A 24,621-nucleotide genomic window follows, 5' to 3' on the forward strand; every position below is an offset into this window, starting at 1 on the left:
TATGTGTGTGTGTATGTATGTATGTATGTGTGTGTGTGTCACATCATTAACACCGGCACTGTACGTTAATAAAAAGAAGGCTGGAATTTGGTGGTTATAATAGATACATTCTACAGGACTGTGTCCTGTGTAGTCCAGGACTAGGTCAGGAAAGTGAGTAATATACTGAAATATGAGGTATTAAACCCCATAAAACATTCCAGAATGTCTCATTATAGAAACTAAGTATAGTTTGTATATTATTTATACAAACACAAAGGTTGGTTTTTAATATTAGAACGATTATTGGCTCTGACTGATCCATAAAAAAGACAACATACTTTTCTGTTGGTTGGGCAAGTCATGAGAAGTGAACTGCTACTGTGCTGTGTTTGGGAGAGAGAGGGGATTCTCCCTGAGAATTCTCTGTTGGCAGCAAACCATTCACATATATCAGCCTAATTGTAAGGGGTAGAGAGATGTTGGAAAATAGTCATGTAAATATAAATTACTATCACAAACTGCTCTGGCATATACACCCACATAAACATATGAAGGCACTTCAGGGGGGAAATGAATAATAAAATACAAGAAAAATGTTAAAACTCTGTTTCTCAGACAGGCTACGTCAACATTAACAAGTAATAAAAAAATACCTTCACCACTTCCAACATAAGCAAGTTTCATTTCTTGCCTCATCTGCCAAACTGCACAATCTTGCTTCACAAAATACACACTGCTCTGGCATTTGACCAATGTGACCCTTCCCCAAACAGACCAAGAGCTTTAGTTACACAATACTGAACAGCCCACAAGGGAACCAAAAGACTTTCCTGAGTTGCGAGTGGAGATCTCAAGGCCTGATAGGCCTTTAACCATTTCATACAAATGAAATGGTTAAAAACAGAAGCAATACATGAGATGTCAGCATTACAGTACAAGCTACAGTACAAACCACGGCATTGACACAGGCGCTGTACATTTATTAAGGTCTGTTATCATGTGAAATGAGGGTGGTGTTCGGTGGTTATAATAGTCTAATAATATAATTATCTCCTATGTAAAGGCTGTGTAGTCCAGGACTAGGCCAGGAAGGTGAGTCAGGACTATAAGATAACACACTATAACAGTCCAGAATGTCTCCTTATAGAAACTGCTGCTACAAATAAAGGGATTTTACTGAACAGATTAATCAGCAGCTCATCTGATCTAAAACTGTGGGGCCGGATTATGAATACAAACACAAAGATCAGAATGGAAAATTAGAAAGATTAGAAAGCAAAGAAAATGAAGCCAAACTCAAATTCACCACTTACAAAATTTGACTCATGGAGAAACGTGAGTTTCGAAGAGTCTCCCTCTGGTAAAACAGAGCATTTCAGTAAGATATTATGGTCTGTTTTTATGTTCCACTATAAAATAGCTCCACGTTGCAGACTCTCAACTCCTTTATTTACCTTCTGAGAATGTCCGCACTGCTGCTGCCGACTGGGTAATAATATTTGTTAATGGTGCCTTAAGGACACCAGTTGGCGCTCTGAACACTGTGGTTAAAACCCAGAATCGGAACTGGATTTGAATTAAAATAGACTATACCCGACCTATTAAAATATGCTTAGATCGGCCTGAGACATCCTGAGTAAATAATCATTAGTTAGCGTCCAGCTAATTGATCCAGAACAAAAAGAGATGTAGAACGCATTGATTTCTATTGGCTGTTGTAACAGCTATGAGCTTTCGTCTGGAAATGAAAAACGTCGGGGGCCAAGCACTTAATGGAGCCAGTAGCGTACAATCGATGTGCAAGGTTTTTAGAATGGCTTTTGATTGTAATGGATACGGGATCTCAAAAGGAGTCTTTTGGGCATGACTTGGAATAGTTGTTGAACTCCAATAACAGCAATTAGCTCTGCATTTTAACCTCAGCTAAAATGATATGGGCCCATTTAGCATGGGGAAAAACTGGACTTCACACTGAGATGTCCTGCCTTGAAGTTCTGGCCATTAACCTGCATTGACAGCCACAGCAATAGCAGCTGTCATGCCAGTTGTATAGCAGTCTTCTTGCTTAAACGGTACTTCTTGCTAGTTGTTTCATTTCTGAGGTAGATCCCAGTTAAAGAAGAATGCCATCTTTGAATGTTCTAGTTGAATGTTATGTAATCTGAACAGTCTTCAGGACTGGAGGAGCTAAATGTTCTACAGGGCTGGAATCTGGGTTAATAATGGCAGCGATGGGGGATTGAAGCGACTCCATCACCTTCTGAGCTCGTTCTGTATTTTTGGAAAGTTCAGCTGCAGTGATGTGAAGGCAATTGGATGAGTGTGCTGCTCCTGGCTCCCCTCTCGGGTGATACTGTAGACCCTGCAGACCTCTTCAGCTCATGCTCTTTATGAAGATGGAGGCCAGAATGGAGTTGGAGTGTGTTGAAGTGTATGAATTCTTCAGTATGCTTGTGCTGTTGCTCCCTGTCACTCTCTTAGCTTCAGTTTTTGAGCTGTTGTTCAGTGTTGCCGTTTATGTGGTTTGTGATGAGCTGAGGCTGTAAGGCTCTTTAGAAGAGACTCTGCAGCTGAGGACGAGTGCAGCGTAACCTGTTTCTAATGTTAATTCTCTCTCTCTCTCTCTCTCTCTCTCTCTCTCTCTCTCTCTCTCTCTCTCTCTGTGTCTCTATCGCTATCTCGTTCCTTTGGTCTTTTCCCCCTTTTTCTGGTGCTTCTGGTTCTTTCCTCTCCATCTTTCTTTTGCTCCCTTTTTCCACCCCCTTATCTTTCTCGTCTTTCTTTGCCTCTTTCTTATTTCATGTCTCTCGTCCCCTCCACCCCCTCCTCCCTTCCAATTTGTCGTCTACCCCTGTAGCCGGTGAGACGCCAGTCCCTGACCGCTCCCACTCCGAACACTATTTCCTGGGAGGAATACATCACAGCTGAGACTGGGAAGTACGTCTGATACTACACTATTCCACTGAGTTATGATCTATTAAGCTATTTAATCTGCTGAGAGAACTGAAGCAGTGTTGAATCGGGACTTTTTCGAAGACTCCAGTTCTGCTTCCAGTTTGTTTACAGAAGTCACTATTTTATTTTTTATATCCAGATATGGTCTTGACATGCTCAGATTTTCCTAACTGTTCTAACTGATGATCTCGCTATTTTTCCTCTTTCAGGGCCCCCCATCTTGGAAGAGAGCTTGTGTGCAAAGAAAGCAAGAAAAACTTCAAAGCAACTGTAGCCATGAGTCAAGATTTCCCTCTGGGCATCGAGTCGTAAGTGGCCTCTTTCTTGTAATATCAGCCTTGTTGGAATGAAGTTCCAATCCGGTTCTCTCTTCTTGTTGCACGATAGCTGTCGAGTTGAGTTTTCACGTGTGCTTTTGACACATAGCGACGTCGCTGAAGTGAGTCGCTGAAGTGAGTCGCTGAAGTGAGTCGCTGAAGTGAGTCGCTAAAGTGAGTCGCTGAAGTTTTTTCTTCATTTAGAAGACCGGAGTGTCGGACCTGGTTTGTCAGACAGATCCTTTGCTTGGATGACTTGCTTTGACTGATCTCAGCTGACCTCTCTCTGTTCACAGGTTATTAAATGTTTTGGAAGTGATCGCGCCCTTCAAGCACTTTAATAAACTCCGAGAATTTGTTCAGATGAAACTCCCTCCAGGCTTCCCAGTCAAATTAGGTAAGACAAGTCTGAATGCACTGCTAATGTGCTAAAAATGAGTTGATTCTGATGTACACAAACAGTTGATTCATTCAAATTCCTGGCAGATGATTAATACAAAGTGGACTGTATGTAAGTTTAAAAGAATAGTTTTTTCAAAAAGTCAAATGAACATAATTCATCACTTGCCATAGAAAATCAGGATATTAGGAGACATGTTATATGTCTGCTTTGTGCTTCTGTAGTTTAGAACGAGAGGTGCTAGGCTAATGTTGTTAACAAACACTGGACTTGGACGGTCACCAATCTCTTACTTTTATATTTAAGCCATTAAGCAGACGCTCTTATCCAGAGCGACGCTTTGCTGTTTACTCAGAAAATACCTTTAACTAGTTTGTATAGACTAGGATCCAAAAGATACCTCTTAGCTTAGACACTACTAAACACAGAAGTCAGTATGGAGACCATAACGCTCAACACTACACTTCACCCAAGTATCCAAGTACCAAGGTGGGTCTTTAGTCAGCGTTTGAAGACAGCAAGTGACTCCGGATTACAATATACAGATATGCAGACCTCTCAAAGACCTTATTGCAGCTCCTTTATGTTTTCACACTCATAGTTTGTTTAGTTGGTCAGAATCGTCTAAAAAGACAGAGACCACCTCTTCTCAAGCGTCTCTGTGTTGGTGTTTTGAGCAGCCTCCAAGTGTGCTTACTGTGTTCACACCTGTCCAAACAATTTGCATCAAGTCCGATTTAACCTGGACTAAGAAGTAGGTGGGCAGGTGTGAAAACTCCGTAAGAGTGTATGTGGAAAGCAGCCAAATCCAAACACTCTCTTTTCTTTTCCAGACATCCCAGTGTTTCCCACCATCACGGCGACGGTGACGTTTCAGGAGTTCCGCTATGACGAGTTCGAGGAGTCCATTTTCACCATCCCCAGCGACTACAAAGAGGATCCTAGTCGCTTCCCAGATCTCTGATCTGTCTCCTTCCCTCTCTATCCTGTCTCATATTGTCTCTCTTCCTCTCCCGTCTCCTTCCCTTCCAACGTCAAGCCAGTTCCGACTCTCACTCTCCTCCTCTCTCCGAGAAGAACGACGGACATCTCTCTTCAGTGAGCTTCGATAGGAGATTGCTCTTCAGGAGCAGGAGGGTCACGCTGGGTTTTGTAAGCGCAGACATGAAATACAAACATTTAGTACTGTACCTGATCATCGGAATAAAGGGATCGTGCTGAACTGACATGTAGTAACACTCTGAACAGCAAAGCTATCCGAGGAACCCTTACATGTTGACTAAAGGCTTTGCTGAAGCTAATGGAGCTTGGAGCTTGAAGGATCTGGCCAGAGCACCATCCTAATGCACTACATCATGAAGCACTGTACGGTGTTCGTCACGCTCAGAACAGCAACAACAAGCACGACAACCGCAGAGGCTCCAGTGTAGCTCTTTGTACCTAGAACACATTGATACTGCATCAGAAACACAACGCCATGAAGGTGAAAATCCCATGGAGAACATGGCAGGAAACGTGACATTACAAGTTCTGTATTTATGTAAGCCTTGATTTCATATAACTTTGTTAAAAAAAACAAAACAAAACAAAAAAACCCACAAAACTTGTTACAGAATTGTACTCTTAACGTAACGGTAACCGAGTAGAGGTGAGCCGTTGAGGTGTGGGTGTACATCTGGGCAGGGTCTTACTGATTTGCATTGAAACCGGTCAAAAATTCTAGTCGAGATGTTTCTACAGATGAGAGAAGCCTTTCTTTGTAAATACCTCTGCTTGGACTTCTTTTGCTTGGAGTAAATTGACCTGTCTAAGCTCCGCCCACAAACACGCACAGCTGTAGCAACTGTTGCCAGGTTGGACAAGCTTTACACAACACTGGGGAAAAACTTAAATCAGCTTTAATTAGAAATGTATTAAAAACAGCAACTGTTTTGGTGAAATCTGTTAATATAGGGTACGTTATAGGGATGCAAGGATACTCGATAGCCCATGACTCGAAATTCTCACAATATGTTTGAGTGAAGAAATTTCTAAAACTGAGAGGCCTCTGGGAGATCAGTTAAACCTTGTTAAACCTTAGGTACGTTATTACTTTCATGCTACATTTATTTTAAGGAGGCATGGGAAAGGTTACACTGTTTGAGGATATAGAATATCAGTTGGTATATATTTTAGGCAAATATTTCATTGCAATTCACTTTTTGAATCTAGCCGTTGACCCCACCCTCCATTTTTACATGGACTTCCATTAAAAATCTTAAAGTTTTTTGCATTTTGAAGATGAGGGTTTTTATATGACTGGCAGTTTGATGACCTGCTTCCTGTACCTCAGAGAAGCAGAGTGTTTAGACAATGTTGGGTTGCTGCACTAAAATAGTCTGCACTAGCAATGCTCCCGACACTAGGAGGGTAAGGACTTAACACACGTGTCCTCCAATACATACAAAGTCCACCACTGCCTCTTTTCTAACTGCCGCCAATGCAGCATCCTAGGGCAGACGATATGCTCGAAGGAAAGCGGCGGGTCCCAGTTCCACCGAATGAGCTAGAGGCCTGTGGCGAACAACATCGCTTAAGGGTGATGAGGGGAGAGTGTGCAATCTATCCTCCCAGAGAGAGCACAGTCATTTGTGCTCTCTCAGACTCCGGTCGCTGATGTCAAAGCAGCAATTTACTGCATTTTTTACCCCTTTTGGAATAAATGCTGGGTTATTTGTAATGCTTGGGTGTCGTAGTGGCCATGTCCGTTATTTAGTGTCTTCAACGGCAACAGGTACAGTATGTGTGTGGAAAAGGCTATCTTTCCATCCCTAATTAGGATAGGGTTTATTTTTGTGTGTGTAACATGTAACATAGTGTTGCGTTGCATTTTGAACGGAAGATCACAGACGTTCGTGGAAGATTACGGAGTTATCTGAATTCATTAGGTTGAATAGAATTTTTTCATTGTTCAGGAAACCTCTGTCCAACCTCGCAACCTTGCATCTCTGAAAGTACACATTTGTGGGCGGGGCCTAGCTGTCTCGATTGTCTATTTAGACTTGGGGCTGTGCTGCAACCCAGTATGTCCGTTTTCCCTCCGTTCCTGTGTTCGTTTTTCCTCTTTCTTTCCATTGTGTCCTCAACTTGCATGGGACCACCCGAGTTCCCTGAAGAGCAACAGGCCTGTTCGGAACCCCTCCGCAAAAGTGGGAAGACTCTCGGTACCCTTCTAGCCACATATTTGAACCCAGAAGCGGGCGCTGGTTTGTACAGTTTCAGATGGACTTGTTTAGAAGTTTTTTTTTTGTTTGTTGGTTTGTTTGGAACCTGCATTGGCTGGAGGGCAGCCTGTGGATGCACATACTATTTCTCAATGATTTATTTTTTCTTTATTTCCACCTCGATAGTTGGATGTAGATATATACATATATATAAATGTATAAATATAAATATACACAACACTTTCCAGGTTAGAAGAAATGACTTGTATACTGACAGGCGTGTGTTAAAACAGTAGTGCTATGATGTGTAGGAGGAAACGTTTGAAAAGCTTATAAGATGCAGGCGGGAATTCCCAAACTGGACGTTCTGTACAGATCCGTTTGCCGTGTGCAGCAGATGGAGAGGGCAGGGGGAATAAAAATGAACATGGTCAGATTTGCACCAGCAAACATCATGTTTGAATGGTCCAGAATAGAAATGTTTTATTTATGTAACCCTTGTTTCCTTTTTTTCTCCATTTTTTGTGTTTAAATCTACACTGGATTTTTGGCCTCTAAGCGGTCAGTTGTGTTATTATGCTTCCAAGCTGCACTACTGGTTAGTGCAGCAAACAGGTGTACGCTTTCCTTTCCTTTCCTTTCCTTTTCGTAACCTGCTTCAGGTGTTTGTGTGTGTGTGGGTGTTTTATTTTTTCCCCCTCTAGTTTTTAGTCAGTTTGCGCCTTGAACTCTTGGTTTTCACCTCGACACATGGATAAACCAGTTGTACAGCAAGAACCTTGTATGCCACAATTTTTTCATGAGGAATTGTACTTAATAAAATGTCCGCGTACCAAAACTCCCTGTTTTTTCTAAGTGTTTACTACCATCCTGGTCATCAGGAACACACTCTGTGAATTTCTTTATACATGATGGTGTAGCTCCAGCAATGGTTTCAGTAAACACTTCTACCCAAACACTGATTCTGGACAGTCTTAATCTACAGTACTGCTCAGTAAGCACCTTTTATTGATTCACAACAGGTGTGAAGGCAAAAGTTTTCCCGGGTCATGCTGCCTGCCATCAGCAGCCAGAGCCTGAGAAAGCACAATTGACCACAGGTGGTTATCTCTCTCTCTCTAGTTATGGTGACGCTCCACAGACCGTAAAACAGTGAATAGCGCATCTATCGTTGGTACTTGATTGGGCTCGGTACACCAGAAACTGCACTATTTAAGTCTGGTGAAGCGGGTAGGACATTGCTTGGGAGAACCTCAGTCTCATAATACTCTATTATCTCTAATATTACATAATAGCAATATTACTCTACCCCTTCAGTCCACATGCTTCTTAACCTTTCACTGACGGTTCTGTATCTCTCAGGTTCTCCAGAAATGCATAACGTCTAAAGCATGTCATTGAGGAGTGGCTAAAATCCCAAATTCGCTTCCTGATTGTAGGGGGCGCCCAGGAGCAAGAAATGCCAGTTCTCACATCACGCTGCTTTAAGCACAGGTTATTCATTTTTCAATGTCAGGATTGGGGGGGGGGGGGGGGGGGGGGAAGAAAATTACTGTACATTTTAACTGAAAGTGGCACAAAACCTTCAACAGCTACGTTTAGTAGATATTTGAGAGTTTGCTGCATCCACCTTTACCTTTATCACAGCTTTCAGTGTTGCTGCAGAACTTTCTGCAAAGTTCCTCCAAAGTCTTAGAAGCTGGAGCACTTTCTGTTGCTCACCATCCAGGTCATCACAAACGCATTCAGTGATGCTGAGGTCTGGACTCTGGGCTGATCAGACCCACAGCATTGAGTCGCCTTCTCACACTTAAAGGACAGAAACAAAAAGCTTCAATTCTGCTTCTCTGATGAGGCAGTTTTTGGGAGTGTTATTTTAGGAGCCTAATTTTTTCAAAAATGAAGTTCCTCTGCAAGTGGATCATCATATTATTTAACCTTCTCAAATCTCTCCTGAGAAAACACGAACATTTTTAGTAACGGTTTTGCATGGCAATAACTGAAGGGTGGTCTCTGAGGCTTGCACAGTACTGTAGAAACGTCTTCAGAAGCATCTCAGTTTTGGAGGCAATTGCGTTTGACTTGGGCAAAGTCTTCAGAACAGCACGACAGCAGGAGTTTGGTCTGGAAACTCTGCTGCAAAGATTTCCTTTCGTTGTGCTAAAAGGAGAGGAGAGACAGTGGAACTATAAATAGTTAGGAAGCAGACAGTATAATTTAGTGAGTGCTTACCAGCGGCAGAATTCTTTCATTAGACTTTTGACAACACAAGTTTACGCCAAGCCCTCTCAAAGTAAAGAGAAATAACTGACGGCACACGAAGAGTAGAAGTTTGATGTTCATTTTTTAATTGAAACAAACAATGCAGATAACCATTCTCCAAATAATCTACAATCTATGAGGACAGGAACGATGTGAATGTGCAAACTTCAGTCAACAGCCATAAAGAATCATTTAAAGTAAATATCCAACATCGGTTGCCAGTAGTATTATTACCAGTTAACCACAAAAAGATAGCTGACAGTGCTATTGAATTCCTCGCCACCTCCGCAAACATTCCCAGACGTCCAACAACAAAAAGTAGTGTCAGCAGTAAGCAGTAGGTCTGATTCCTAATCATAAAACTGGGATTTTTAAACACAACCTGATGATTTCCGTGAGCACTGGAGCGGTCAGTTCTTCTTTAACACAAATATCCATAAACAGCTAGCTTACAAATGATTTATTGATGTAGTCGTTTGTGTGAAACCGTGTCTAATCTACAGAAGAACACCATTCCAAGTCAGACGAGGACAGCTGGCAGGAGAAAAGGCTCGGAAACGCTGAGGTGTACGTAATAAAGACCAAGTTTCACTGGTAAGTACAGTAGTTTAGAGCGAGAGAGAGGATGGAGATAGGTAATTAGAGGAACGCTCTGGAGATTCTGGTAAAAGATGCCTTTTGCCCTTTTCCACCAATCAGAGAGCAGCCGCTCGAATCCAAACTCTGTCCAGAAAAATTACAAGAGAAAACGTAAAACCGATCTTGGCAGTAAAAAAAAACTGCCACCGTTTCTATGCAGAGGTCAGTCGCTCATGTCCATGTCCTCGTCCTGCTGCTCGTCGCTGGGGCCATCCGACTCCCCTCTACCTGCGTCATCTGCACTGTCGACCTGCTGCCCGGCCGCCTGCGGGGACGAAGCCACGTCTGAACTCCTCTCCTGGTCCTCCTCTCGCTCGCTGTCGTAGCCCTGCTCCTCTTCGTCGTAATCCCTCGTCACCTGCAGGGGTTCAAATGGGAGTCAAATCGGTCATGAACTTTATGAATCACAGATTTATGATCAAATTCGGATAAGAGCGTCCAGCTAAATGCCTTAAACCTAAGTGTAATGGCGGTGCTTAAACAGTCTTAATTATACTCAGTGGATCTGTGGAGCCTCCATACCTTCACATCGCTCTTCTCGCCATCAGACTTCCGGTCTCGCTCCTTCTCCTTGTCTTTGCTCTTTTTGCTGGTGGACCGTTCTCTTTTGTCTCGGTTCCGGTCGCGGTCGTCTCTCCTGTCTCGCTCCCGCTCCCTGTCGCGCTCCTTATCCTTCTTCTTCTCCTTCTTATGCCTGAAAGGGATGATGGATACAATAAGGGTCAGAGTGCTTTTAGAAAGAGCTAAAGTCTGTAGGGTCTGGTTCCACAGCTGTCTGAGCTGTACCTTCTGGGAGAGGGAGTTTTGGAGATCTTCCTTTTGGGGGATCTGGACTTCTTTGGTGAGCGGGACATGCTGCGGCTCCTCCTGTGGCGTCTGCTGAGAGAAGGGGAGTCGAGAGAGAGAGGAGGTTTAAACTGAGGACAGAAAGACTTGAGTATTCTTGATGAACTCAGAAAAGGCAGTTATTTTCCATGTGGCTACGGAGATGGCCTTCACGGAAAGGCTACCATGGACCTACCGGCTGGCGCTGCGGGAGCGCCTGGCACTGCTGTAGCTTTTCGGCGGAGTTTTGGAGCGCTTCCTCCCCTTGTCCTCCTTCCTCCGATCCCTGCGCAAAACAACAAACAAAGCCCCACTAGATCAGCAGGATCTAGATCAACTCCTTCCCCATGTCTGTATAACAACAGGTACAATTGGCACTTTTCCATCTAACAGTTCAAGTATCTTCTATTGCTGCTCTACCTACCTTGACCTAGAACGTCTGCTTCTGTCCTTGGAGTGAGATCTCCTCCTTCTGGGGCTCTTTGACCTCCTCTTGCTCCTGGAGCGGGACCTCCGCCGGGATCGGCTCTTGGAGCGCCTGCAACAAGGCACACGTTGTGGTAAAACGATGGTAAAAAAAAAACTCCAGCTGGAGAGGCTGAAGGAATTTCCCAAACCTGTATTTAGAGCGGGACCTAGATCTCCTCCTCCGTGATCTTGACCGTGACCTCGAATGCTTCCTTTTGTCATCCTTCTTATCTGAAAGAGACATCCTTCTATATGTAATCAAGCTCACGTGGGCTGTGGAACACATGCCATGTAGCCAGTCTACTGATTTCCTTACATACATATGGATAGTACTACTCACTTCCAGGCTCGATGGCAGCAGAGATGAGTGACTGGGCCTCTCTCACCCTCTTCATGGCCTCCTCTATCTCCTTGTTCGACGCATCTGCCTTCAGTCCAGGGTTCAGATTTAAACCAGCAGCCATAGGGTTCAACCTGCAAAGCAGTTTCCTAGTAAGCCATGTTCCTTTAGTCTGCAGCCATTTATCAATGTTCAGCTGTAACACTGACAACCCAAAGGGCTTCAAAACTAAATCAGCTGAAAGACGAGAGCATGCAGACATCCTCTTATACTCACTTGGGATCCATTGATGCCATCAGCTTCATGAGCTGCTCGGCTGACAAAGACTGAAGGAAAAATAAAGACAGCTGCTTAGAGAATTGACCCAAAGAGTCCATCTGAACTGTATGCTTCAGTAGTTGGTATTTTCAAGGAGCATTGAGAAAAAGCTCAAACCTGGGGGTTCATGTTAGGGCCAGGCATGCCCAATGCAGCCATGGCATCCATGGCAGGCCCTCCCAGGCTGCCAAGAGGAACACCACCAATCTGTCAGATACAGAAAACAATAAAATACAGCATATGTAGTAGGGGTGAAATGGTGCATGCAGTTGCACTGAGAATCCACGGTACACGCTATCAGGGTAAATACGGTAATTTCCCACGCAGTCAGTAACCTTGTGCTGCAAGCTGATGGATTTGCATGGTTCGGTGGAGACTGTAGTGGTTTAGGAGTATTGCTATAATAACTGGAGTCTTGTTTGCCCCCCCCCACCACCAACACCACCACCACCACCACCACCAAATGATCCACAGTAGCTCCTAGTACCAAAATAGCACAAGGATGACCGACTGCCCAACTCCTGGTCCTGGAGATCTGCTGCTACTTCATGCATGCCACTACATCGATGCAGATGGACAGCTCACCAAGACCAGTGTTGGGCATCCTATCCCCACAGTAAATCAGAAAACTGGGAATGTCCCATACTTACAGATGGCACTGGATTGGGTGTGGGGAGAAGCCCACCCCCTGGTAGCAATCCTGCGACGGCATTGGCTGGAGCCAGTAGCGACAGAGCTTTAGACTCATCAGGAATCACTCCTGCAGGGTTTGGGGAGAGACAGAAAGAAGTAGCAGTTACAACGAGACCCGTCATAGACTCAAACACACCCAAAAGTCAACTCCATCTAGCCTCTCCAAGTCTACTTTTCACATCTACACTTGATGCTTATCAGAGGGACCCAAGAGGTGAGGTCCCTTTACAAAAGGCATAGTTGCATGATACTACAAAAAGCAGAAGGAGAAAGTCACTAGACACACTGCCAAGATGTTATCACCTGAACTCGCTTTTTTAAGTCATGAACCGAACCAAATGTAAGCGAGCACAGCGGGCTGTCCAGTGGGATGTGCTCTCATGTTTCATTAGAAGTTTTATGAACAAGCGACTCACGTCGGCTGCTTCGCTATAAAGCACACAGAAACATCAGAATAGACAAAACAAGAGTTTATGATTCGGGGGTCAACATCAAATGACAGTTCATCACTTAAGGGTTCACTAACCCTAACCACTGAAAATCAAGACCAGCAAATAGGGATGTCCCGACCCCGTCATTTTCCCTACGAGTCTCTTAAGGCCGAGCATCAGCTGATCCCATCCGATCTTTGTGTTGGTATAAATATGATGAAAGATGAGCTGCTGGTTAATCTGTTCAGTAAAATCTAGTTTCTATAATCAGACATTCTGGACTAATTGATTTAGTTTAGTCGAGACCTTCCTAAAATGACACATAATATCACATAATCCAGTCTGACTCTCCTCCCTGACCAATCAGCTCACAGCTCCTTTACAACACTGCAGTCTAATCACTTCCTGTGTGTGTAGTGGAACACACTCCGGACTCTAGATCAGCTGTTGTTGGTCTACTGGTGTTTAATAACTGGTTTATAGGGTGAATGTGCTGTGTGTGATTGGGGTTTCTATAGCGTGTGCGTGTGTGTTAGCATTAGCCTCTGTACTCTCTGTACTAAATGGGCGCTTCAGTGCTGGTCTATAAACAGAGGAAGGCGAGCAGTTCTCCCGCTGGTAAAACTGAGCGTTTCAGTGAGAGCTTTATAAAGGTTCAGATACAGTTCCGATGTAAAATAGCTCCACACTGCAGAACCTCTACACTGCAGACCGGATACAATAACACTGTGGTTAAAACAAATAATCGGAACTGGATTGGGATTAAAATAGCCGATACCCAATCCATTAAAATATGCCTGGATGGGCACTGATCCCGATCGGGACATCCCTACAAGCAAATCTTCCTTGTTTTGAAAGAGGGCTAAGCTTTTGCTGGCGTCCATAACTGAGCTACCACATTACCTTACTTCAGGGCCTTCTAAGTGTTGGGGGAGTGCTAGATTTTTACTAAAGAACAATACAAGTGTCCTGCCAGCAAAAGCCCACTGTACCTCACCTAGTTCAACAAATGGCAAAGAGCAAAGAGAGTTGAACAAGTATCAGCATTTTTGTGAGATGCCTGGAATCCATGGGGCGCTGAAGCAAATCTGCAATTAACATTTTTCTCAAGAGAGAGACTTGAGAAACAGGACAAAGCTGCAGGACAAAACTATTGGGTGGCATTTTCTGCTGGGTCTGGCGGAACCAGGGAAAAGAACTGAAAAACACAACAACAAACAACAACAGAAAACCACTGTTAGAAATTGGTTCTCAGCCTTGGGCGTTTGAGTCATGTGGAGAAGATCAGGCCCTTTAGTCCCACCCTTGCATGCAATACCTCTGTAACTTAAAGGAATACTTCAGTGATTTGATATCTTTATCCTTTAGTTCGGAATTAGAATAAAGATTTAGTAATGACATGGCGGCTTCTAAATGATGTGGCTAAAGCTAATGCAAAGCTACTACTGTGACCTGATAACAACCAGAAATCCATGCAATTCCAATGACTTATGTCCAATGACGTATTCATGGCAATCAGACATCAGTCTTCTTGAAGTCGGAAAGCAAATAGGCCGATCTACAGCTCCTTTCAGGACGTTTTTAACACCAGCACTTTTTTAGTCCGGTTAAATACCCGTTTGGGTAGGTGTGAACGCAGTAGTCGCACTCTGAAGTGAACCAAAACAACCACAGAGACCAAAGAGAAAAGGTGGTCTGGATGACTCCGCAGTCTAAAGCTCCACTACCACTATGGCCTGGGGGGTCAAAGGTTCAAATCCCAAGCCACGCCGCTTTGCCAGCGCAAAATTGGCCGTCACTCTACTCTAGGTCCATGGCACCTTGTCCCCTCAGGACTCTTAAAGCAGTTTTGGGTTGCACAGGCATCTGTTAACAGGTGCAGTGGAGCTGGGGACCCGGCCCTGCTCTCAAGGTGTGTCGGCTGCCTCGGCGGCAGTTCGAAAAAAGGCGGTGGTGATATGTCTTCAGTCATTCACCCTCCTAGTGTTGGGAGCCTTGCTAATGCTAGAGGGAGCTACAAATAATAATAATAATAATAATAAAGAAGACATGCTTGCTTGCTCTCTCTCTCTCTCTCTAGCTCCCAAAGCTAACCTGGTATACTGCCCAGATGATGACTATTAGTACACCTATAAACAGATGGCATCTCTGCTGTTGCTCCATGTTAAACTGCACAGCATTCTGCAGTAGTCCAAAACTCAGGACCTTCTTTCAGTGCATACTTTTTTGTGTTTTGTGTTCTACAAAAACATCATGTAAAACTTTTACTGATCGCCGGGTTGCGTTATACATATAGTTTTTCTTTAAGGTTCATTTTGCATGCGTACTGTATCAAAAAGAACGGAACCCTATAGAGAAACATCAACAGCAAAGAAACGCTCATTGATTTACAGCAGGACAGCTTGTGGGCTCAACCCTTGATGGCCTCTATGTTTTTTTTCTACAGTTCCCTGTTGGCAGCAGAGGACCTGTCAGTCGCCCGTCGGCTCTGCAATTGCCTTGTCCACTACAAAAAGTCACACACACACACAAACACACACACATACATACATACACACACGACAGAAAGAGAAGTTTATAAAAAAATTGTAAAGCAAAATATCTGTTCATTCAATGCTTTAACTGAACGTCTACACTAATCTGCTGGTGAACCACACAGGCGTTGAGGTTTCTGTGTCATACTCACATGGACTCCAAAGACTGTAAAGGGGTGTGTATCAAAACAGCACATGCAAAAGTATACCCTGCTGTTGAAAAAACGGCCACAAACCTTCAGCAAATGGGACGACGATCAAGGCTCTGTCCACGAAGACCGTGTTCGTCAGATGCTGGGAAACTCCAACTGATTCAGATTCGAGGAACTTTACAAAACAGACACGTGAAGTCACAGGCAAGGGAGAATCACTGGAAGAAAATATAAAGGCTTTTGCAAGATGTACATACAGCCCTAACATTTAGACACACCTTCTCCACTCAAACCAGCTTCGTTATTTTGCACTGCCTCGACGAGTCCTGTATGTGTTATTAGAAACGCTCCGTCTCGGCTCGCTAAGGCACGTCCTACCTGAACCGCAGTTATGGTGTGAAGTTATGACCTGATGTGTTTTGGACAGAAGGAAAATAAAAACAACAACAAAAAAAGCAGAACACACGTTAGCTATCTGGGAAAATACACTAGCAGTAATAAGGCATCTTATTCAGTAAAATACAGAAACAGAGATTCTGATTGGTTCTGCCTCTAAAAGCATGACTGCCTGTTCTCCTGCCTCCCAGCTTAAAACAGAGAACCTGACCGGATCTTCGGCAGAGTCGGCAATAGGTCAGTCTCAGCCATTTCTTTCTAAAAGCCTATCGTCCATGCCTTACCTGGATAAACTAGGAGTATGTGAGGGTCTATAGACCCGAAGGCTTCCTACTAAAATAAAGACCTCCTCTTTTTTTTTCCCCTAATTGTAAACATGGTACTATTAGAACTCCCCACGGTCCATAAACAGGAATTAATGAAATAATTATTGTTATGATTTTTACAGAAATAAATAAATAAACAAACACATTTATTAATAATAATAATAAAAAAATACATACACCCTCCTATTTAGCCTCTAGTAGTTTAGCTCCGCCCATTCCCTCTGAAGTTATATGGGGTGTTGCTATTTTCATGACCCAGAGCCAATCAAAACAGGGATCATTTACATTTATCAGGAAACAGAAATTACAGATTACAGTAAAAAATGAATTTCGACTATTATTAATCTATAAAAACATCAAATAAAAAAATCAAATACAGAAAAGTAGTTCTGTTGGTCAGCTACCCAACAAAATATTCAAATTAAAGTTTTATTTTATGAATAAATTATTATCTTAGGTTCCTCTAGGCCATTTAATCCACACATTTAAACGTTATACGTTTTCAAAAATCACGTTTTCTGGTCGTTTCGAGGTCGAGTTTCGAGTTTCTGCTCCAGGACTGAAACCTTACCCTGCAGTCAGACAGCCAGTGCTAGCTAGTGCTAACGGCACACTGCGGCGCAGCTAGCTCGCAAGCCAACATACGAGGTTTAACCTCCGCCGTGGCTACTTACTCTGGTGGAAACAGTTTGAGCTCCTCGATGTTCCCCAGAAAGCCGAAAAGTGTCCTCATCTGGTCCGAAGTGGCGCTGGGAGAAACATTGGTCACCTGAACCACGTTCGTGTTGGTGTTCATGATCAGGCCCTGCTGCTGCTGCTGCTGACGGGCTGCTGAGCGCTGGCTCGGAAGAGCGGCAGCAAATTTCAAGCGACAGACCGCGACTTTCTCGGTCAGGTCATATGAGTTTAAACGTGCCTCGACTACAGTGCAGTTCGCTGAAGTGCAGCTTCAGAAGGTTTGTTTGGTAATGTCTAATAAATGTGTTTCAGAGGCTCGCAAATATTCCCCGTTTTTTCATCTGGAGCACAGCAGCAGACATCGGACTTTAGTGAATGTTTTATTTTCAAAATAAAAGTCTTTACGCTAAAAGAAACGACATTAAAAATGAGAAAAGCGTGATTTTTGTCACGAATTCTGATATATGTTATTTAGGTAATAATTTAAATGCACTAGATGTATAAAATTAATAAACTAATATATTGATATATATTTCATACTCATTTTATTAAAAATAATTTTAGTAATAATCATGGAGTCCTAAATATCAACGTGGAAAATTCATATTTAGAGACATAAACCGTTATAAATAAAGTGTTATCTTAATTTGTAATGCAATGTAATGCATTTTCCCTCAGATGGGGCACTAGTTAAGTTGAGAGACGGATTTCTTAAAAAACGATGAATTTAATAATTAATAGTATTTGTATTAAATCGAGGAAATCGTTTAAGTTAAATAATATAATTATTTATCTACCTTGTTACTTTATAGGCTCGGTGGAAACGGAGGCGGTAAAGCCGGTGGGACTTTTGTTTTGAAATGTTGGGTCTGTTCTGTTTTGAATCAGGAACATTAGCAGAAGAATGGAGACCCAGACAGAGGGTGCAGTGTTTTCCAGGGCAGAGAGAAAAGCTCTGGAAAAGGCGAAACTTATTCAAAAGGAGACTCAGAGGAAGACCTTTAAGCTGGTGAGTTTTATTCTCCGTCTAGAAAGACACAGGCTGGCTGTAGCAAACGTTTATTTGGTGCAGGACAGTAGCCGACAGTAACAGCCTGGCCTGCCTGTGAGTTGGGCTGGATACTCTGTCCACCTAAAAGAATAGCAACCAGAGCAAGTAGAGTTCCTAACATTTATGATTTTCATGTCAATTAGAAAAGCACAATGCTTTGCTTAGCTTGGTATTAGAGAGTCTGATTAACTGGGGATAAATTGGGAGGTTTATCTAAGCCACTTTTGAAGAATGGGAACTAGCTAGAATCAGTGTAATGGGCCTGTTTACCAGACTGAGATCAAACCATTCATTTGAAACTTGCTTTTGATCCACTTGCTTCCTAATTTTGAAGTTTGACGACTGTATCTGGGTCTAGACGGTCACTAGACACAGAGAAAGGGGTCTTAGACTAAAATGCACTGGACGTCCTTTCAGTCCAGGCTTAGTTTCTATCTCTGTCTGGGGAAACTAACAGTGCCCTACAAGCATTGCAGTTTGGACGAAGACTAGACTTCATCCATGTTTGGAAAAGTGAGCTCACTCAGTGTACCAGGTGTTCATGTAGTGGGTAACACCTCCACCATGACTTCCCCATGACGGACTGTGGTTTGACTCTACGCCTGGTTAAGCCAGGCAGGACACTAGCTACATTCACCTACCTGTGTGATGCATGCAAATGTAAGTCGCTCTGGACAAAAGCGTCAGCTAAGTGCCATCATTGTAAATGTACCATGCTCTGCTAGTCAGTCTGGTTTTGTACAGGTGTCCAGAATACTGAAGAAATCTGAATGCGAGCGGACCGAAGAGGAGTTCGCTCTGCTTCAGCGTCACCAAGACACTGTCCAAGAACTGGACAAACGACAGGTCCGAAGAAACACCCTGAAGAGAAAGCAGGAAGAGGTGGGCTTGGGTGTTTTTAAAGGCATATATACTTCTTTATTCTTGTATTTTAGCTTCTCTTGTGTGGATTTATGTTTTAAACATTAGCTTTTACCCAGTTTAACAGTGTTTAACAGTTTTCCAGTCTCTCTTAGAATTAAGCAGGCTGTTTTTTATTAGGACTGGTATATGTTCCTCCGTTCAGGGTGGAGTGGATGGATATGTGTATACATATTGGTTTTAGTGACATTTTCAGTACCGATACATAAACTTTGCATATCTGTCGATACCCGATACTAGTCCGATACCATTGCTGAATTAATAAACCCTATACCTCACCATGTGGGAGAGACTTAAGGGATTAGGATTTACTTTATTTTTAACATGAATTTATATAATATAACAAATGAACACAGATAAAAATGTACTAAATTGCCATTTGTCATTTATTTATTTGCACATTTAGTGCAGTCTCACACCAACAAATTAAAGTGAAAGGATCGGTTCCACGGATCAGCCTATTTATCCAATAGCCGATCCAGCTAATTTTGTTAATATAGGGGCCGATATCCGATCTTGATATCGAATCGTGCATCCCTAATCTTAACAGCAGTGAATTACAATGTACACATGTCCAAAGAAAAGGGAAAATAGTTTTAGACTCTTTAAGAAAATCACTTAAGTTCAGTTTTTGCTTCCGTGATCATTTCAGCTGTTTGATGATGCTGAGGATCTCAGGACCAAAGTGAAACAGCTGGCCGAGGTGATGCGCCAAGCTCAGCACGCTGTCATCTACACCGGAGCCGGGATCAGCACGGTACTGTCAACCGGGATCAGCCTCAGACTCTCTCTCTCTCTCACTGCACGCTTAACGAAAGGCTATAATGTTGACCACTATTATTTAATATTTGCCAGGCTGCATCCATCCCAGATTATCGTGGCCCAAATGGAGTATGGACCCAGCTACAGAAAGGCCGAACAGTCATGTGAGTGATCCAGTTTATTTTCATGCAAGATAAAGAACCTTTAGGATCACCTACAAATAATATCTGTGTTCCACAGGGCGTCTGACCTCAGTGATGCAGACCCGACTCTGACCCACATGTGCATCCGGATGTTACACAAAGTTCGAATGGTCTGTATGCTAGAATAAGGTTCAAATCATGGGTTTGAGGACCTTGTTTAGTTATTGTTATGTAACTCTTTGTCCATGTTTACGGGCAGGTTCAACATGTGGTCTCCCAGAACTGTGATGGCCTCCACCTGCGCAGTGGCCTTCCCAGACATGCCCTGTCTGAGCTACATGGGAATATGTTCATAGAGGTGACCCTCACTCTCTAACAGCTGTCTAGAACTGATGAAATGGTTAGTTGCTAGCTCTTCTAAGACACTGCCTGTCTTAAACTTCCCTGTTCATCCCGAACAGGTGTGTGTGTCATGCTCTCCAGTACGGGAGGTGATCCGTCTCTTTGATGTTACCGAACGCACAGCCCTGCACAGGCATGGGACGGGCAGAAGGTGTCCTCAGTGCGGAGGGGAGCTGAGGGACACTATTGTGCATTTCGGAGAGCGGGGCATGCTGGAGCAGCCTCTCAACTGGAAAGGTGCTGCCGAGGCTGCACAGCAGGCCGATCTCATTCTCTGCCTCGGCTCCAGTCTAAAGGTGGGGCATTGAGATTCATGTTATGCTCCTATGCTGTATCTTTCTTGTCTCTATCCCTCCAATCTGACTGGAGTACTTTAATATAGAGTTTGGGTCGATACTGATCAGATCTGTTCCTGCACTGTTCAGTGCAGAAGATTTGCACCACCAGGCATCATTCTAGAGTAAATGATGTGGTGGAAGTTCCTCACATGGATCAAAATGAATAGAATATCTTTGTCTTTTTACAAGTAACAAGAAACTGGGTGGTTTTGACTGTGTGGACAAAAACTATAGCAATCCGATACCACCTTAGACCCCAAAGTGATATCTTTGATAGTTAGATGTAACTTTATTACATCAAACTTTTAAATATACCATGTTATTTTCAGGAGATTGTAGGCTACTTAAACATGTCTGAATTTGATGTAAATATTAACAGAATTTAGATATTTGTACAAATTTGATGTTTTGATTTTGTTACATTTTGTTTTGATCATAAATTTACTCCAGTTGTTGCTTGTAAAAATTACAAAAAATAAGGTTCAATTATGGTAAGCATTGCTGCTTGCTGTAAGGTGTGTATCTGTGTATCGGTAAGTTACACTGATCCTGATGTATGAGGCCTAGAAAACCAGCATGTAGGTGGAACCATGCACTTATGTGGTAGTTCCCAGTGAGTTTGGCCAGTATAGGTCAGATACCAATACTGAATTTCAGATCTGTGTACCCTAACCAAAAGCAGCAGAAACTACAGATTAAAGAAGAGCGGTTTAGGTGAGGTTTTCATAATGAGGGCCCGAGTGGCTCAGCGGTCTAATTCGCTACCACTGTGGTCCAGGGGGGGTCGCAAGTTCAAATCCTGAGCCATGCCAGAATCCCAAAGAGCAAAATTCGACTGCCACATCGGCTGCAATTCGGAAAGCATTGCTAGTGCTGGGCTAAGTTAAGGAGTTAATGTAAGTTAATGTAACTGATTGGCCAAGTAGTGTCACAGCTACCTCGCCATTAAACTTTGCCTGAATCTGCCCCAATCCCGAGCCACTGGATCGGATTGGGACATCCCTAGTTCAGACCTTCGGGCAATGTCTCTGATTTTTGGATGTGCTGCTTTTGCAGGTCCTGAAGAAGTATGCGTGCTTGTGGTCTATGAAGAAACCAGCAGCTAAAAGACCAAAGCTGTACATCGTCAACCTACAGGTGAAGACTGACCTCACCCTGCTCTTTTCCGTTTTATTGTGTGAAAGCTTCAGAAAAGACAAATCAAACAATTGTTTTAACATTTTATTTGTTTAGTGGACGCCAAAAGACGATTTGGCCACTCTGAAAATTCATGGGAAATGTGACGATGTGATGCGTCTTCTCATGGAGGAGTTATGCGTTGAAATCCCAACCTACAATAGGCAAGGAAGCTAATTTTCTGCTCACCTTTACACATTTATTTACCATCTTATTGATTAAGCACCTTTGCCACTAACCAATGTTTTTTCCAATTACAGATCAGAGGACCCCATCTTCAGCTTAGCGACACCCCTCAGGCCACAAGAAAAGGACAGTCACACTCGGAAAATTTTAGCTCCCCCTTCTGCACTGGTGGACTCTCTGCCAAATGCAAAGAGCGAAGCTGAAGAGAACGGAATAAAGGGTGGGTGGTTTGGACGAGGCTACACCAAATCAAGAAAGAAAAGCAAAGCAACATAGTCAATGGTCTTTTTTTCTCTGTCAGACCCAGGTTTGCCTTGAAGGAGCATTCTATTCAAAGAATCCATAATATGTGATTCTTAATGATGTTAATCAAGCTTTCTGCAGATGAAAAAATGTGACTCCCAGATAGAGGAGCCCATATCATTGACCTGCTCTACTTTTAAAATAACATATGGTATGTAATGCTACTTTGATGGAAATTAAGCCGAAAGAACAGCTCATTGGAATTCGTTATATTTGTGTCATGTCACAAAGTCCAACACCTTTACATCACATTTACTTTATATCCATCTATAGTAATCTTAAGGAGTATTTCAGCCTGGGCAGATTTTTGAATGAGGCACACTACAGGGCAGCTAGTCGGAAGAATGGTCATTTACATGTCAGTTTTACAGGAACAGTATTAATACATAGAGTAGATACAGAGAGGCCAAGTCCTGGATTACCTTGAATCTGCAGTCAGAATTCTGTAGTGCAGGACCATACTTGATCCCTGTCCAGTTAACTGACCCTTTAATAGCATGTGGAATAATGAGAGTTTGATTTTGAGGTACAGGGAATCACATTTTGTTGTGGATTCTAGGTGGAATGTTCCTTTGAAGGAGTGAATCTTGGGTTTAGGACAGCGAGAACGACAAGTGTTTTTCAGTATTAGCAGTTTGCACCTTGCTTTAATCCTCTCAGGGATTCAACCCAAGCAATACATGGCAGTGGTTCGTCGTTCGGCTGTGGTGGATGAACATGTAGACTTGGTTGTGTTAACGAGATTTATCTCATATCTCAACAGAATGAGCTACTAATCTTATTACAAGATTTCCAGAAAACTTGACGTGTTCAGTTATTTTGTGCTTCTACTCAGTGTTGGGTTACAGGTTACTCCAAAAGTGAAGTTTAAACTATATGGACAAATGTTTTGGGAAACCTACACAGTACATCTACAGGAGATTTTATAACCTCCCATTGCAAATCCATAGACATTATTATGGAGTTTGTCCCACCCTTTACAGCTCTATAACTTTAGGTGGTCTGACACTTTGGTGGCTGAGCTGCTGTGATTCCTAAATGCTTCCACTTGTCAATAATACCACTCGCAGTTGATGGTGGAAGATCTAGAAGGGAGGACATGTCACCAGTTTCACTAATGTGTGGAGCAGGGGACTGCATGGCTAGGGGCTTGATTGTGTGCATCTGTGGCAGTGGGACTAAATGAACCCCTCCAAATTCAGTGATTAAGGTGTGTCTCAGTATTTTTGTCCATAGCAAGTATCTCTGTGTTTCAAGGACTCCAGTAGTACATGGGTGGGGGGGTTATTCTCTGAATTCCTGCACATTACAGTTTCACTGTAACTGCATTTATCAAGCTACCTGATGAATATTATATAGCTGCAAACTGTAAATAGCTGTTTTACCTGTTAACGGGCATTGTGAAGGTCCACCTAACTGGCTTACTGAGTCTTCAGACCTAACCTAATGCCTCTGTTTACACTGTCACTCCAACACTGCTTATAACACTGAGCTCAGAAGGATTGATGAGGTCTGGTGTTAGAGTTTTGCATCTCATCTGTGGAAAAGTTTTCTCATTTTCAGAGAATGGAGAATTGCATTAAAAATAAGTACCTAAAAGTGTTCATCTTTACATCATAACTAAGTGTTTTACTTCACATTTAGGAGGAATTCACCAGATTTTATTTTCCAAAAGAGTGGCGTGTTGTGAAATGCTTTAGTATATGCTCTTAAAATAAAGGTCCTACAGCATACTCATAGAAGAACTACTTCTGGTTCCATTAACAAAAGAAAAAGTGTGAAGGACCTGTGAGTGTGAAGAACCTTTATCTTGGCAAAGGGCCTTTACAGTCAGGTAAACCTTTAAAAGGTTCTTCATACACCTCATTTTTAACGTGGTTCTTTTAAGGTCATCGTTTTGTAGTACCTTTAGTTTTTAAGAGTGTACAAATACTGTAGATTTTCTTGACTGGGGTGGTGGTGATGAAAACCAGGGATCTGGGTACTATCCAGAATAAAATTCATCTATAAATATAATTTTTTTTGATTAAGCTCATGCAGAAATCTTGGGAAATCGTGGAATTCCTCTTAAAACATTGTGAAGTAAAGTAGTAAGGTAGGACTGACCTACGGGTTTACCTTGACTGCCGACTGACTCTTGGGTCGGCCACAGCCTATTGTTCATGTTTGCGTACTTCGTATGGTTCCGTAGGTTGTCTTATATTATATTGTATTGTATTGTGAATGTTTGTTTATATGGATATTTTGTCTTGATATTAAAACCACTATCATGTTTAAGTGTTCCTGTTACTTTTGAACTCCTATGTGCAGTGTGAATAAAAAGCAAAATGGACCTTGGCAGACTCTTCATTTTAAGTCTTGATTTTGATTTAATTTGACTAACTGTATGTGATGTGAAGGGAATATTATTATAGTGTTTG

General features: G+C 42.7%; 3 protein-coding genes across 11 annotated transcripts in view; 2 read left to right on the forward strand and 1 right to left on the reverse strand.

Moving 5' to 3' along the window:
• Positions 1-7,695, forward strand: part of ankrd13c (ankyrin repeat domain 13C) — a 42,554-nt gene extending 34,859 nt beyond the window's left edge. Inside the window, exons 10-13 of the mRNA XM_072660063.1 lie at positions 2,840-2,919; positions 3,147-3,245; positions 3,551-3,651; positions 4,488-7,695. Coding sequence (XP_072516164.1) covers positions 2,840-2,919; positions 3,147-3,245; positions 3,551-3,651; positions 4,488-4,618 — 411 coding nt within the window. The 3' untranslated portion in view covers positions 4,619-7,695. The remainder of the gene's footprint in view (positions 1-2,839; positions 2,920-3,146; positions 3,246-3,550; positions 3,652-4,487) is intronic.
• Positions 7,696-9,184: 1,489 nt separating this feature from the next.
• On the reverse strand, positions 9,185-17,286 carry srsf11 (serine and arginine rich splicing factor 11). 8 transcript variants are annotated; one of them, XM_072660178.1, is made up of 13 exons: positions 15,798-17,008; positions 15,604-15,694; positions 15,225-15,339; positions 12,360-12,469; positions 11,827-11,916; positions 11,668-11,717; positions 11,392-11,525; positions 11,201-11,282; positions 11,008-11,121; positions 10,780-10,869; positions 10,545-10,637; positions 10,281-10,452; positions 9,185-10,116 (listed from the first exon to the last, which is right to left on the reverse strand). In XM_072660178.1, the coding sequence occupies exons 5-13, from the start codon at positions 11,875-11,877 to the stop codon at positions 9,922-9,924; spliced, it is 981 nt and encodes a 326-aa protein (XP_072516279.1). In that variant the 5' UTR covers positions 11,878-11,916; positions 12,360-12,469; positions 15,225-15,339; positions 15,604-15,694; positions 15,798-17,008; the 3' UTR covers positions 9,185-9,921. The 8 variants fall into 8 exon arrangements, with proteins under 8 accessions (XP_072516279.1, XP_072516276.1, XP_072516278.1 ...); XM_072660175.1 differs by having other exon boundaries at positions 12,360-12,831; XM_072660177.1 differs by having other exon boundaries at positions 12,706-15,339.
• A 531-nt stretch (positions 17,287-17,817) lies between these two features.
• Positions 17,818-24,500, forward strand: sirt7 (sirtuin 7). Of its 2 annotated transcripts, none has more exons than XM_072660080.1 (10): positions 17,818-17,928; positions 18,715-18,852; positions 19,544-19,648; positions 19,747-19,817; positions 19,894-19,966; positions 20,056-20,154; positions 20,258-20,494; positions 21,593-21,673; positions 21,770-21,876; positions 21,973-24,500. In XM_072660080.1, exons 1-10 carry the CDS (start codon positions 17,824-17,826, stop codon positions 22,172-22,174), a joined length of 1,218 nt encoding a protein of 405 aa, XP_072516181.1. In that variant the 5' UTR covers positions 17,818-17,823; the 3' UTR covers positions 22,175-24,500. The 2 variants fall into 2 exon arrangements, with proteins under 2 accessions (XP_072516181.1, XP_072516183.1); XM_072660082.1 differs by having other exon boundaries at positions 17,846-18,630.
• Positions 24,501-24,621: the final 121 nt, after the last annotated feature.

Source organism: Salminus brasiliensis, chromosome 17 (assembly GCF_030463535.1).
Source record: "Salminus brasiliensis chromosome 17, fSalBra1.hap2, whole genome shotgun sequence".
Lineage (NCBI taxonomy): Eukaryota > Metazoa > Chordata > Actinopteri > Characiformes > Bryconidae > Salminus > Salminus brasiliensis.